The sequence below is a fragment of the Oenanthe melanoleuca genome, chromosome 1 (genome assembly GCF_029582105.1).
Source record: "Oenanthe melanoleuca isolate GR-GAL-2019-014 chromosome 1, OMel1.0, whole genome shotgun sequence".
In the NCBI taxonomy this organism is placed as follows: Eukaryota; Metazoa; Chordata; class Aves; order Passeriformes; family Muscicapidae; genus Oenanthe; species Oenanthe melanoleuca.
Genome location: NC_079333.1, coordinates 15,976,020 through 15,990,216, shown reverse-complemented (window position 1 = coordinate 15,990,216; position 14,197 = coordinate 15,976,020). Strand labels below are relative to the sequence as shown.

The 14,197-nt window shown below is 44.2% G+C and overlaps 2 protein-coding genes across 4 annotated transcripts in view; both read left to right on the top strand.

Moving 5' to 3' along the window:
- C1H3orf52 (chromosome 1 C3orf52 homolog) overlaps positions 1-14,197 on the top strand; it is a 92,863-nt gene that overhangs the window by 22,224 nt on the left and 56,442 nt on the right. The window lies entirely within an intron of this gene.
- Positions 762-14,162, top strand: LOC130257250 (OX-2 membrane glycoprotein-like). Of its 3 annotated transcripts, XM_056499593.1 has the most exons (5): positions 1,889-2,900; positions 4,290-4,625; positions 9,588-9,899; positions 10,425-10,570; positions 11,468-14,162. In XM_056499593.1, the coding sequence occupies exons 1-5, from the start codon at positions 2,768-2,770 to the stop codon at positions 11,570-11,572; spliced, it is 1,032 nt and encodes a 343-aa protein (XP_056355568.1). In that variant the 5' UTR covers positions 1,889-2,767; the 3' UTR covers positions 11,573-14,162. The 3 variants fall into 3 exon arrangements, with proteins under 3 accessions (XP_056355578.1, XP_056355568.1, XP_056355559.1); XM_056499603.1 differs by lacking the exon at positions 1,889-2,900 and adding an exon at positions 762-916 and having other exon boundaries at positions 10,425-11,560; XM_056499584.1 differs by having other exon boundaries at positions 10,425-11,560.

Here is a 14,197-nt window from a genome sequence, read left to right as displayed (position 1 = left end):
ACAAGGATAAACAGCTGTGTCTGTGTCCAGACTTACCCTTGTGTGCTCTGATCTGAAACCTGTGCACAAACATAGCAATTTATCTACAATCCTGCCTAAATGAGCACCATGTGGTCCTGCAGCATCCCTTGGCTTTGCACTGCCACAGCCTGCCCTGATTCAGTGCCAGAGGCTGGAGCAGATGTTGGTGGATGTTGATAGGGCTGCTGTCCTTAACTCAGCTCTCCAAACTCAGAGATGAAGATTTGCCATGTGCAGGCACTACTCAAACGTGTTATAAAGTTCCAGACCTGTTCAATTGCATTCAAGCTGCTTCCCAACAGTGCTACCTACAACTAGAGCTGAGGAACCAACCCCCAAAAGGTCTCTGCCACTCAGAAGTGGATGAAACCCTCTCTGCCTGCTTTCTTCTCTGTACAATGACTTGAGAGGTGGCACTGAATCCTTCTGACAAGGTAGGCAGATGTCCAGTTGTTAACCTGGGCTTGGATGGCTGAAAAAACAGTGGTTTAGCCTGGTGGTTGACAAACCAATGTTTTAGACTGTAATTGTGCCCGAGTGACTTCCCTTAGCAAGGTTTTCTGGAAGTTCAGCTATGTGAATTATTAACTGCATTAGTCACTTGGTCTGTGGGGAAATGTTGGCATTTCGTGACTGTGCAATTCTTGTATGTCCCTTTTTTAATTTACTCAGAACTAAAGAGAACATTGTGGTGAAGCAGAAAGGAAGAAAATAAGACAAATCGCTGCGCTTTTCAAGCAGTAGTTGCAGAACTACTTCTGCCAAATTTATCCCCAAGTTTTTGCTGTTTTTGGGATGTGACTGAAGTTCAGGCATGGCATGGAGTTCTCAGAAATGAGCACATTGAGCAATTGAAGCTGAAGTACATGGGATCTGACTGGCAAGGAAGGAGAAGGTCTGTAATCCACCAAAAGTCTATGCAAAGATGAACAGAGCAGCAACACATGCACTTTAAGATACATTCACAAATTTCAAATAAGTGGTTGGGTTAATGGATCTCACATTATGAGTAAAATGTTGTGTTTAAAGCAATTAATCAGCTGCTGATGTTGTCTGGTCCCTGGGGAAAGGGGAGTGGTCAGACTGAGATGCTGCAGCAGTAGGATGTGCATGCAAACAGCAACTCATAAAGGCTCTTAGAGAGACCCTGCAGGCTCAGTTCCCTGTGGCACCAGGAGCTGACAGAGGAAAGGCAGAGCTGGGAAGGAGCAACCAGCATTCACAGCTCTTTCTCACCAGGGATGCTGTAACAAATTAAAGCCAACCAGTTTTTCCCACTGGCAGAAACATCTCTGTCCTTTGCTAAGACTGAAAGTTTGCTCTTCATTGTGTTTTCTCTAGCAGCACACAGTTTTTAAGGGTTCTGGAAGATCAGAGCTTCTGGGAGAAAATAAGCTTGTTAAAGCTGACAAGAGTATTTCCTACATACCAGTTGGACTTGAAATTTTTTTTAAAATCAAGTGCAGCTCCTTTTATGATTGCTAAGTGGTGATCTCACATTTTGATCAGGCCAGAATGACCTTCCAGAAATTTTGCAGGAAGGTGCAACGATGCAAACAACTCAAGGAAAGGAAAATAAGATACCTCAAAGGAAAAAGACAGTAGTATGAAGCAACTGCATTTTTTCAGATTTATGGGAATGAATTCTTGAACCTATTCAAATGTACAACCAAAATGTTTCTTTAGAGGAATACTGATAATTGAGCTGTTTCTGTTTTCAGATTAGCTGCAACTGAGGAGGAGTCATAAATGTGAAAGTATATTTGAGAATGGTTTGAGTCTATGGTTTGGGCCTGCTGACTTGCAACTGATTTGCATAACTTGAGGCAAATCTGTGCAGCCATTCAACTGAGAGAAAACATTTTATTTGCTATCACAGTCATTTGGGGTAGTAAGAATTTGCAAAAATGTAAGCACCTCATCAGAAATCAGAAACGTGAAATACAATTTACCAGTAGAAGTTTGATTAGCAAATGAGGTCTCTCAGTCTGGCTGCCCCCTGTGCCATAGGAGAGCCAGCAGTGGGCTGAGAGCTTGGCTGGTTTCTGCATGAGCACAAGCCACACAGAAAGGGGAACATGGCATAACAATGACAGAGCAAAAATGCACAAAAAAATGACTCAGCAAGTTCTGTGACCTATTTTTATGTCATCTAAGGTGATGGTGGAGGAAGAAGGTGTGCTTGTGTAAGGGCAACCCTGTCTTTCCAAGGGACAGGGCTGGGGAAGGATCATGGATTTGTGGAGATGGGGGCAACCTCAGTGGAGGAGAGCTGAGACTAAGGTCTTTCCCTAAGGCAACACATGACTTAAGGCCTGAGTCTGCCTCTTGGCTTGCTTTGGTCTCCTTAACCTAGAAAAAGAATTGTCTTAGAGAAGCATCAGCAGCTCCTGGGTCTTCACATGATGGGTGCAGACCCCAGACTGTGTCCTGAATTACAGGTAGGGAGATTTGCACCACTCATTGTAGCATGGCTTTCCTGGAGCTCAGGTCAGGGCCAGGGTGGCCTTTCCTCCTGCAACCCACAGACACTGGGTGCTGAGCCAGTTTTGAAATATGTACTTGCATTTGGGTGCTTGTGAAAACCCAACCTTATGGATAAAGTGCTCGTGAAAAACCCAGTACCTTTATCTGCTTAGCAGCACAACTGGGAAAACCTGTGTTTCTGACATTTCTTGTCATATCACCTGAGTCACAGAGGCAGAAACTCTTTGAAGTGCAGTTTACAGTAGTTGCCTGGTGGGGAATGCCCCTAGAATTAATGTATAAAAATAGGGAAGTAGCAGTCAGAGGATCACTCGCTCATCTCACTGAGCACACAGCTAAGATGATGACAGTCACTTGCCTGCTCCTCTCCAGCATCTGGATCGCTGCCCCAGGTAACTCCCTTGTCTGTCTGGGTGTCTGTGTCATTATCCCAACAGCGTTAGGGACCTCAGTGGCCATGCCAGCTCCTTCTGTGCTGCTGGGTGCTGCAGTCCCCACCTTGCACCCTCCTGGGGCAAGCCCAGTGGTGACATGGCATTGTGGCACTGTACTACTTAACAGCATCTACTTCTTAATTTAGCACCAGTGCATTTATAAATTCTGGAGACATGTATAAATTTATTGCAATGGGCAAATTATAAAGCAGGAAAAGTGTGTTTGTATGTATCTGCTCAGACCATCAATAGCATGGATGTATAATACTGGTATTGTATTTAAAATTCATGTAGAAAAGGCTGAATTAGTTTCAAGCTAGCTTCCATTATCATGGTTTGTAGGCTGCCTATAGTACTACTAAGGTCTGGAAAGCAAAGTGACTGGCACGGTTTGAAAACTGGTTTCTTTGTCTTTGATGGAAATCTGCCTGGCCATGGTCACAGCCAGAATCTCAGAGCATTTTGTTGAGTGGGTTAGCCTAATGTAAATGTACTTCTGGGCACTGCAGATAGCCTCACCCTTCCCTGCAAAGGTATTTCCCTTTCTTGTAAATTGAATTATGTTTTCAGTGCTGCAGCTGTTACTGCTGATATCTCCCTTCCCATGCTGACATGCACAAATCAACTTTGAAAACTATTATGCCCAGAGAACTGTGGAGCTGAGCTGTCAGCTTCACCTTGCCTGTACCCTTAACAATTTGTTCATGTCTACCAGTTGGAAGAGGAGACTGATTGTTTTCTTCTTTTCCCTGGAGACTTTTAATACCATGGCATTTATGCTGTGAAAGTTTTGTGCCTGTGAGCCTTCAGTAGGGTCGCTTCTGCAGTTGTTTCTCAGCAGCATGACTTTGATACTGAGATAAGAGGACAGATGTAGTTTGTCTCAGGTCCTCCCCACCTTTCCTTTTTCTTTGGGTTTTCTGATCTTTGCTGGTCTCTGACAAGTGGGAATGCATGGTGTGTAGTGAGACATAATAATTTTTAGCAGTTTTACTGATTTGCTTCGCTAAGGGTGGTATTGGACCAACAGCTGTTTGGTCATCAGCATGGCTAAAAGTTCAGGGAATGTCTCCATGAATAGCAGTCCTAGCAGACAAATCAGTGGCTCTCAACACCAGAGCTGCCTTTCTCTCTGCAGCACAGGTATTAGGCTTGAGAGATGCTTGGTGTGAGAGGTGGCAGTTCTGGTGAAACTCTCTGGGTAGCTCTTTCAAGCTGCATTTCCAATTTTTCTCTGGATGGAGGGATAGAGAAATCCTCCAGAGTTGCTCTGCTTGGAAATGATGGTGAGGGGCTGCAGGGGTTGAGTGTGAGCAATGCTGAGTGTGGCACCTGCTTCTCCCCCAGCCTCTGTGCAGGTGATGAACAGAAAGGTCCAGTCAGTCCAGGCAGGAGGAAATGTTACTTTTTCCTGCCGGTCAGTCACGAAAGAAGACGTGATACAGGTGACCTGGCAGAAGGAGACAGACGGGGCTGAAGACAACATAGCAACTTTCAGCACCTTGAATGGCCAAAAGATAGCCAAGGCCTACACCAGCCACGTGAGCTTTGCCCACAGCGAGCTACAAGCCTCGGCCATCTCCCTGCACGGAGTCACCCTCCAGGATGAAGGATGCTACAAATGCATCTTCAACACCTTTCCCTCGGGAGCTGTCACCGGCAGGATGTGTCTCAAGGTTTATGGTAAGGCACTGTAATTTTGTATGGACACTCATCTGAGGACTAAGTCATCTTTCCTGTGAAAAACCTTCCCTTACATTGCCACATTGATGTGGGAAAAATGGTTCTCCCTGCCCCTCTCCCTCTCTGGTTGTACCTCTGATGGGAAACCAGCGTTCAACAGTTCTTTAATTCTCTTTCCCTTCTAGTCAGCCACAGAGAGTTTCAAAACTGATGCATAAGCCATGACTTCCTCCAAGTTTTCCTGGCTCTGTGCTGTGCTGACAGCTGCATGGCACAGCCATGACCCCTGTGCCCCTCTGCTTCCTTTCACTGCTGCTCTCTCCTCCTAATCCTGGAAATCAGGCAATTTTTAACTTGCTCTACATTTGGTAGTAAAAAGTTGCAAAGTATTCAATAGGCAAGGAGGCACGTGCATGACCAGAATAGCTGGAAGCTCATTTTCAAGCTAGAGTAAAAATAAAAGTGGTTGGGCTGGAGTCAGGAAAAGGATGAAAGGGAAAAAAAAAAAAAAAAAAAAAAGGGTGGCAAGAATACTGTACAGCTCGTGGGATTTGACACGAATATTTTGAGCAGGTCAGCATCAACTAGCTTAAAGAAGAGAGCTGAAACAAATCAGGAGTCAAGATGATGATATTTGTCACCTTCACATGAAATCATCAACTAGCATGTGCAACCTGAAATAAAGACAAATAGATGAACTCAAAGGAGCCAAGAGTAACAAGCTGCTTATCTTTTGAGGAAAGCTGCTGGGTTTTGTCCAGCTGACAAAGCTGAGATATTAAACATGCTCTGAGGACACCCTATTGCTCCTTGGCTTTCTCAGGAAATGAGATTGCCAAAGATATATGTGGAAAGTATCACTGTCTGTGCCCTGTCACTGGTGGCATGACCCCTGCAGAGTATTTTGTTTATCCCTAATACCTTCTGCTGACAAAGACACAGACACATATGTCCACACACGTCTCTGGAGTTCTCTGTGTGGAGAAAGGAATCTCCTAACTTACAGGGGAAAGGAGGTGGTGGTGGGAAATACAAGGGAAACCAAGTCTGGGACAAAAGTTATTTTTCATCTCTTTTGGGAAAACTAGGACAGAAAAGAGAATTGAGGAGAAATTCATGCAGTATTTCATACATGAAGAGGAAAGTTCCCAAAGAAATCCAGTTCTGAGTCATTCAGAGGGTAAACACTGATTATACTTTACAGGAAAAACAAGGAAGTGCCTTGCAGAGGGTTCCCATTCTTTTTAATCATGTAAATCTAAACACAGAGATTTCTTTTGGCTTTTGGTTTTGGTTTGGTTTTTTTTCTAAGTGGGGGAATTCCTTCCCAAACACACCAACTTTTTGGCTATGGTTCATCCTTCACCAGGGCACTACTTCTGAAAAAAAAATTGGGATGCTTTTCTGCTGCCACACACACTCAGGCAAGAATGTCTTCCTGCATCTCAGATGAAAATGCATCAACTGAGAAGGGTTTAACTTCTCTCACAGGCTCACAGGCCACTGCCAGAGGCTGCCTCACCAAGGTCATGCTGGCCTTCCTGTAAAGTGCTGTATCAAATCAGGAGGATCACCATGGACAAACTGAGCATTTGGCACTCTGACAGGAGGTTTGTATAGGGTTATTTCATTGGAGCTAATTTATTTGATGCAATTTATATATTTCTAAAAGCCAGTCTTGCTCGTTGTTCCCCAACTCCTAACGATGGGAACAACTTCTCTGAACAAGCCCAGAGGATGCCCCACGAGGGAGAGCAAAGCCTGCAGGAATCTCCCAAGGCTCAGAGGTTCAGAGCAAGGTGAGCAAATCAGAGTCACCAGTTGAAAATGAAACCTTGCCATGTCTTTGCCCTCAAGAGGGGACTGCCAGGGAGTTTACAAGCTGGTGATTACCTATTACAGCAGCCTTTTTGGGACAGGAGGGGCACCAGAACCTTGTGATGGGGGGAAGTGAAGCCACCTAAGGACTGGATAAAACACTGTGAAAAAGAAACAGGTACCACTGGGGGGATGTCAGACCTGCCTGGATGAAAACAGCAAACCCAGGAAGAAGCAGAAATGTCCTACCTTGCAGCAAAATCCATTTTGGAACAGGATACTTTCAAGCAAGCTTGGTGGTCTCCTCTTTCCCCCTTCATTTTACTTCGGAAATATTTTACCAATCTTCATGGTCAAAGAGAATGAGAATGAAATCCAGGATGAGGATTGAGGGTGAGGTATGGAGAGAGGGGGATGTACCACATGAGGATGGGCAAGACTTGCTGAGTTACAAAATTCCTTGGACATTTGCTGTGCTGTCCTTGGAGGCTGCCTGCCTTTGCCTTCACTGTAGGTGGCACCTTTTGCCTGGAAGTTTTGAGCACAGCTGGAAAAATGCCATCACAATTTCTTAGACAAGGAAACCAAGGCACAGTACTGCTGGTGAACACCTATATGGTTGGAAAAACCTTTCTGTCATCATGAGGCATTCTTTGATCCCTACAATCTTTTATCATTCTCTGTAACACCACTGCAAAACCTTTAAACATAAAAAGCATGTCATGACCTGATGGTCCCCCTCTAATTACAGAAAGCCATTACAGAAGGTCCGTTTTTCAAATATTTGGGAATGCTAACAGACCTCAAATTTGGGAACATCTGCAATACTGATCTGCAAGAGAGACTAAAGCAAGTACTTGCACACAACATCTCAGGCAAAGACTTTTTCACTGGAAACAAATATTTTGATGAAAGGCAAAAGAAGCAGTTAAGTGTATGCATCAAACATGAACAGCCAGAACATACCAGCAAACTGTAGCAGGACTTTGCTGAAAGACCAAGCACTTGCAGGTTTTGACAGTGCATCTGTTACAGACATTTGCTAGAGAAGAGCTCAGCCCTACAGAATCATCCCTTGGGGTCCATTGTGAGAAGAGAAAGAACTGCTTAGTCAGAAGAACAGCACGTACAGAGTGTATGTGTTTCTGGCAAGAGACTGAGAAATTTTTCTCATCCTTTATGGTAACATCTGTGACTTCTCCCTTTGATGGCTTTTGAAATTTGCAACCTAATATTTTAAGTTAATGCAGTGGGTGGATCTGCTATTTTTATGCATCCCGTGAGTGAAAGAAGAAGTTCAGAGACCATTTATTAATCAAAACATCATTTGTTTGTCACACTAGTCTTTTTGTACCTGGGAGATTTTGAGAAGTTCCAACTGAAATCCCCCTACACGTTTTCCTTGTTTTTCTCAGAGGTTTCAGCAACGCTGTGGAGGTTGAGTTTTTGTCTATGGTTGATGCAAAAAGTGAGAAATACAAGTTCATTTTTTGTAGGCTCACAGAACCATAGTAAGTAAATGAGGTCTGGCTTGTAAAAAAATCAAACAACAAACAAAAAGCAGAAAAATTGTTGGCATACAAGGTCTTGCTTCCACCCTCTGGCAATTATTCCTTAGAAGACACAGACAACCTTTTTGAGGTGCATCTGGAATTGTACCAGGAGGTTAAAGGTGCCATTATGCATTTGGCACATGCCTTTTCCCTTTTTTTGCAGTGTCTGCTACACCTCACAGCCAAATCTTTATTTACCTCACAAAAGGAAAAATCACTGTTTTTCCTAAGAAGGACAAAAATAAGTTTTGTTTGCTTGTTTAAAAGCAGGATTGCTAAATGACAGTGGTATGTTCTAGTGTTGGAACAAAAATTAATTTTAGCATAACTATTGCACTTACCACTGTTATTTTTCTCATGTAAGTAGTAATATGCACATGGAGTTCTACTAATTATAGTGGTTATCTTTTTAATCAGAGGGCATTCATGGAAACTCAGAATTGATTGAAACTAGAATTGCCACTGCACTTAAATGCTTTAAAAAAGCAATATTTTCAATATTCTCAGAAACAGACACCTAGAAGTAGAGTGTGGTTCAGACCCCTATTCCATCATGCACTAAGTAGAAGACAGGCTGTTGAGGTGCCACCCAGAAACCCATGGATTGCACTCCCTAATGGAACTACACACCTTCATAGATATTGGCCTGTGCAAACTGACCTTATCAAACTGAGCAGAGACTTGAACTAAACAGTCTCCTGAAGTCCCTTCTGATCTTAATTATGCTATGATTTTACACCAAAGGATAAATAGATGATTTTTCACATGGGACACACCTTATATGTTCAGATCTCACCTGGAGCTCTATCCAGGTTAAAACCAACTTCTTGACTTCTCACTTTTATCTATTCCTTGCAAATTGAGTTTGTATGATGGGAGTCAACAAGTAGGCTTCATGTGAGTGAGTAAGCATGAATGATGCCTGTAGTTCATCCTTCTTCCAGACTAAAATTAAATGTGACAGCATCTGCAAATCTGGAGTGAGAGTGCTCAGAAGGAGTGACCTTTCATGATGGTTTTGAGGGGTATTATGATGCACCCAAAACCCATTTACAAGAGGAAACAAAGTTATGAAAGCACAAACCCTCCAAAGGTGAAATCCCACGGTGTAACCACATACAAATTCACTATTACTGTCTTGCATAAATAGATGCATTTAGTCCTTTGATTTGCAACCCTACACACCTCAAACAGTAGCAGTAAAGCTAATCCTGCAGGTAATTTTAAAGGAAAGTAACTCTAACTTATTTAAGCAGTTCAGCTCTTTCAGAGAGAGAAGGGCATCTGACCTCACAGTTTCATTACCTTCTGCTTTTAACTCAGCCATAATCACCACTTCTCAGCTGGGATGCTGCTACTAGTGACAGAACTGAAACAGATGCTTCTACCCTCTTGCCCTTTCTTTATTCTGGCTTTTCACTTCCAAACTGCTGCCTGATCACTTTCATGTTCATTTGTCACTGCTGGGGCTTTGGGAAGGGGGAATTAAGTTTCCATAGCAAGCTTTTCCTCCCAGATAACTGTAAATACAGATGCTCTTTGCTCAAACATAGGCAGAAACTAAAGGACTTTGTCACTTTGTTGTTTACAGCTATCTCAGACCCCAAAGTGGAAACTAAACTTATACCCAGTCCAGACAAAGCTGAGGACTCTGAGAAAATGGTGGAGATGAGCTGCTCAGCAACAGGGAAACCAGCTCCAAAAATAACCTGGCACCTTCCCAGCATCCTGCAGCAGAAACCAAGGGAGTACCACATAAAGTTCAGCAACCAGACCGTGACTGTCATCAGCAATTTTACCCACACCCACTCCAAAATCCTTCAGGAGTACCCCATCACCTGCATGATCCAACACCCTTCTCTAAACGTGACCCTGGTCCTGCCCACAGACAGCCTGGAGCAGGGTCAGTATGAAACTCTGCTCCTGCTCTGGAGTGGGACAGAAATTGGGAAGCACCTCCTGGGGTAGATCAGGAAAGCCCTCAGAGGGTTGGGAGCAGGTGGGGAAGGCAGCTGGAAGAGCAGATGTGGCTGGGCTTGGGAGGGATGGAGGAGGTGCCACGGAATGTCCAGATGCCCTGGCCAATGGCACATAATGTGTTACTGCTCCTCAGGTCCCCTTACCCACCATGAGCCAACTGTCCCTGTGAAGGACTCTTTGTGACAGGGTTCTCTGTCACTTAACGTGACAAACCAAGATGTGCCAGCACTGGGTAGCTCAGAGGGGCTGTTCTGCATGCCTGACCCTCACATCAGAGCCCAAGCAGGTCTGCTGGCAGTGCCACTTGTGTGCATGGTGCTGGAATGTGCTCCCAGTGCTCATATCCACCCCATTTCACCCCAGGGAATGGCCAAGGGATGCTTGAGATGGGTTTCAGGTTGTTTTTTCACTTCCTGCACAAACTGAGTTCCTGCTGCTTTCCCCACAGGTGCAGACAGCAGCGTGGCACCAGCCATTGCCATTGCACTGGGGGTGCTGCTCCCCCTGACCTTCCTTCTGCTTCTCACCTGCCTCCTGTGCCACTGCCTCAGGCACCTGCGTGACCCAGAGAGGAACCCAGCCTGGCCCTGCTGGGTAGGTCTGCCTTTCCTCAGGGTGCTGCAGCAATCCCCCCCACAGGTCTTGGGGCTCAGTACCCTGACCTGGCCCTGCCCAGACACACCAGGGCTGCCTGCACACTGCCCAAGCCAGGCTGAACCTGGAATGGAGAGGGACACAGGAATGAGCCCTCAGCCAGACAGCTGGGAAGGGGAAACCTGATTCTGTACAGCCAGCTACAGGTGCCCAAGAGTGCTGGCAGCTAGAAAACATTCACTGTGCCCATGACAAGGCATGCTGTGGTGGAAGCATCACTCTACTACTGTATTTATGGACAAAATAGTTGTGGAAGCAGTGGCCAGACCCTTGTCTTCTGCAGCTCCTAAAATAACCTCAGCACAGCCAAGGCAACTCATGAAGGCAGGATCTCTGAGGATGAGTCTTAAACAAAATGTGGTCTTAGAGGAAAATTGTGCCTCTGTGAGGGATGCCCAGGGTGCCACACTGGGCAGGGGCTGAGGCACTGCTGGTTGTCCACCAAGGCTATCCCAGTGCAGGGGGTGCAGAATACAAGCTTGAGATGGGGGCAAGCTGAGTGAAGTGGCATCATTTCAGAAAATCACAGTCCAGTTTTGTGAAGGCTCCTCATCCTCCTTGCAGTATATTCCTAGCACCCTGGACTTTGGTGAAAATTTTGGAGAAAAATAAACAGTGGAGGAAATGCAACACAGGTCCAAGGTGTGTGTTAGAAGTGTGTTATACACTTCCATGGGTGTTACACCTCTAGGTCCAAGCTGAAGACTTCTGGTGAAATTGCACCTCAGCGAGGTGCAAGGTCTCACTTGGCAATACAAATATCCAGGATCTTCACCCTCACACCTAAAACATCCATATATTTTGAAGAAATAAACACAACCACCTCTCTTTCATCAGGTACCTTCTGCCTGCACCAAGGCCAAGAAGTGCAGGCAGTACAGAGCTGAAGGCAGATGGGCTCCTGCAGTGTTCCCCAGCCTCAGTGCAACACTGAACACCTGAGAAGCTGCCCAAGCCACACACACAAGAGAGAAACTCTTAAAATGGCACTTCAAGCTTCCAAGGAAACCTCCTGTGACTTTCTCCAAGAGAAATATAAAAAGGGACAATTTATAATAGATATTTATTTATTTTATATACACTGTAATATTCAGTTTTGTAAGAAAAAAATGTAAAGTATTTATTTGAAACTCAGGCTGGCTGTGTGGATCCACTTAGTGGAACTCATGCTTTGTATTTTGGGGGGGGTTAACATTATTTATTACTTTTTGATATTTTAACATTGCAAACTCAAAAGTGGATGGGGGATTATCTGAAACAAGTCAGCATTTTGTAAGACTGCTGGCTTGGAAAGTGTTGCTGATGGACCAAAGAAGCCCCCCAGCAGGAGCTGGGCTGCAGAAAACCTGTGGAACAGCCCAGCACATTGCTCTGAACTTCAGGTGGTGAACTTGTTCCCTAAAGGGCACAAGAGATCAGGCTGAGACTGCAGCCAGCCTGAACTTATAACCCAGGTGCCAGGAACAACAGGCTTCAAGCCAGGAGTCATGAGGAAGTGCCAAGCCCAATTTCCAGCAGCCTCTCCTGGAAAGCAATGTAAGAGGCACACAGGTGTTTCCCTCTTTCTCCAGGGGTTTCCACAGCCCCCTTCTTAATGTCCCTGATCTTTCACAACTGCCTTGTGTTTCCTGGCATCCCACCCACTGCAGGAGGAAGCAGGGCAATAAAAAGGCAGTTGCAGAGGTAATTAAGTTGTCTAATGTATTTTATTTGTGTTCTGGTACAGTAGGAGGTGAGTGCAGTGGGAAGCAGCAGGCTGGAAGCCTGAGGAAGTAGGTGTTTTATTTATTTCCATATGGGAAATAAAGTACCAGTGCAGAGCAAGGGGTGTTCCCTATTTTGACAATTAATTGCTTCTAAGCAGTGGGTCAGATCTGAGTTGTAATCTCCTGTAATTCCCTGAATTGCACCATATGCTCATGAAGTCTTGTAGATTTAGGGAAGGAGAAATGAGCCCACCTGGCTCATGCTGGTCTTGTGGGAAGCCACCAGGGCAGGCTGCTTCCTCTCCTGGCTTCCTGGAGCAAATACATGTAATCTGGTTTTTCTTCATCCACATATTTCAAATGGGCATCCCACATGAATCACTAAGAAGTCAAAAAGCCAAGTGAACTAAAATGAAAGTGAGTGAATTGACAATGAGTAAACTTGGTCTTTGCTATAAAATACTTCTTTTAGGCCCCCCTAGCACCTAGAAATAGCACAGCTGATGAGTGAGGGGAAAGAGGAACTGGCTGCAGCTGTTGCAATTGGGGTTTTTTTCTCTGTAGCCCCCTAATTGTCAAAGGAGGAAGTAATAGTAATGGTTTGTCCAAACTTTTCCACCATTACTTCTTTTCATCATTTCTTCCTTGATGGGGGAAGAAGCCATGGGATTGGAAGGTTTTCCCCTGGCTTTGTGGAGGGCAGGAATGGGGTGGAGACCCTGGCACCCTTCTTGAGCAGGCTGTGTGGTCTTAGCCTTTGCCTTTCTGCAGAGTTTGCACTTGCAATTTAGAGCAGTTTATTTGAGTTTTAACATGAGGTTTCTGATAGTATTCAGACTAAGGTTTTGTTGTTTTTATTGTTTGCTTCATTGGGGTTTTTAATTTTAAAAAAATATCTTGCAGAAACAGGGAATTGGGGCATGGGTAAAGAAAAGGATCTCCTGAGGGAAGAGAGAAAGGCACAATGCCAGTGAGAAATCTACTCTAACTCAGGAAAATGGCAGTGATTTATTTCTGTTTTCTACAAGCTGATCACTTGGAATGTGGGAAAGCAGGGTGTGGAGTCACAAAAGTATCTGTTTATGTATGGGTTTGTAGCTTCTTTTATTTTTTATTTTTTTTTTATCTGAGTTTAGAAATTTTTAAAGCTTTTAGAGGTTTCTGCTTGGGTGAGGGATGCAATGGCTTACAGGTAAAATTCTGTACAAGATTTACTTTTTCATTCCTGATATCAGAATGAGAACATGACATCCAGTCACAGAACACTTAAAACCAATACATGTTCTTACCTTTATGCTATACAAAGCCATCTACTAAGATGCAGTGCCATAAAATGCTGTGTGCTACTGCTGTGGTGTTTGGCTTCATGTAGCAATGAAATGAATGCAAGAATACAGATTATGGATAATTGGCTGGCTGATAGCTATGGGGGAAAGAAGAATGTGAAATGAATACAAACCATCTTTTGTGGAATAAACAAAAGCAGAACTGAGGGAATCAGAAGTTTTGGCAATGAATGATGAACATCCTAACTGCTGTTATGAGATTTCTTTGAGATTAGTTTGTGCTTGTCTGTCCAGTTACTTCTGTTAACAATTTGTAAGAATTCCTTGGAGGTTATATTTCAAATGGGTTTATACAGATTTGTTTTAATAAATGTATGATTTTAATAAATGGGTGGGTTTGATCCCCAATTCCTTTTGTCTGCTGTGGCCCGGCGTGGCTGTAGGTGGAAGTGGTAGGTGAGGTTGGTGTGGAGCTTGAAATGAGAAATAGAAATAAAACTGGTAGGATATTTAAGTGAAATAGACTGCTCTATTTTTCTGCTCCAGTACAAGTGATATAAAGCAGATTAATTTTG

Coding starts and splice junctions, on each gene's coding strand:
- LOC130257250 (XM_056499584.1), top strand. CDS start 2,768: ATGCCCCTAGAATTAATGTATAAAAATAGGGAAGTAGCAGTCAGAGGA. Junction 2,901..4,289: donor CATCTGGATCGCTGCCCCAG/GTAACTCCCTTG, acceptor CTTCTCCCCCAG/CCTCTGTGCAGGTGATGAAC. Junction 9,900..10,424: donor CACAGACAGCCTGGAGCAGG/GTCAGTATGAAA, acceptor CTTTCCCCACAG/GTGCAGACAGCAGCGTGGCA.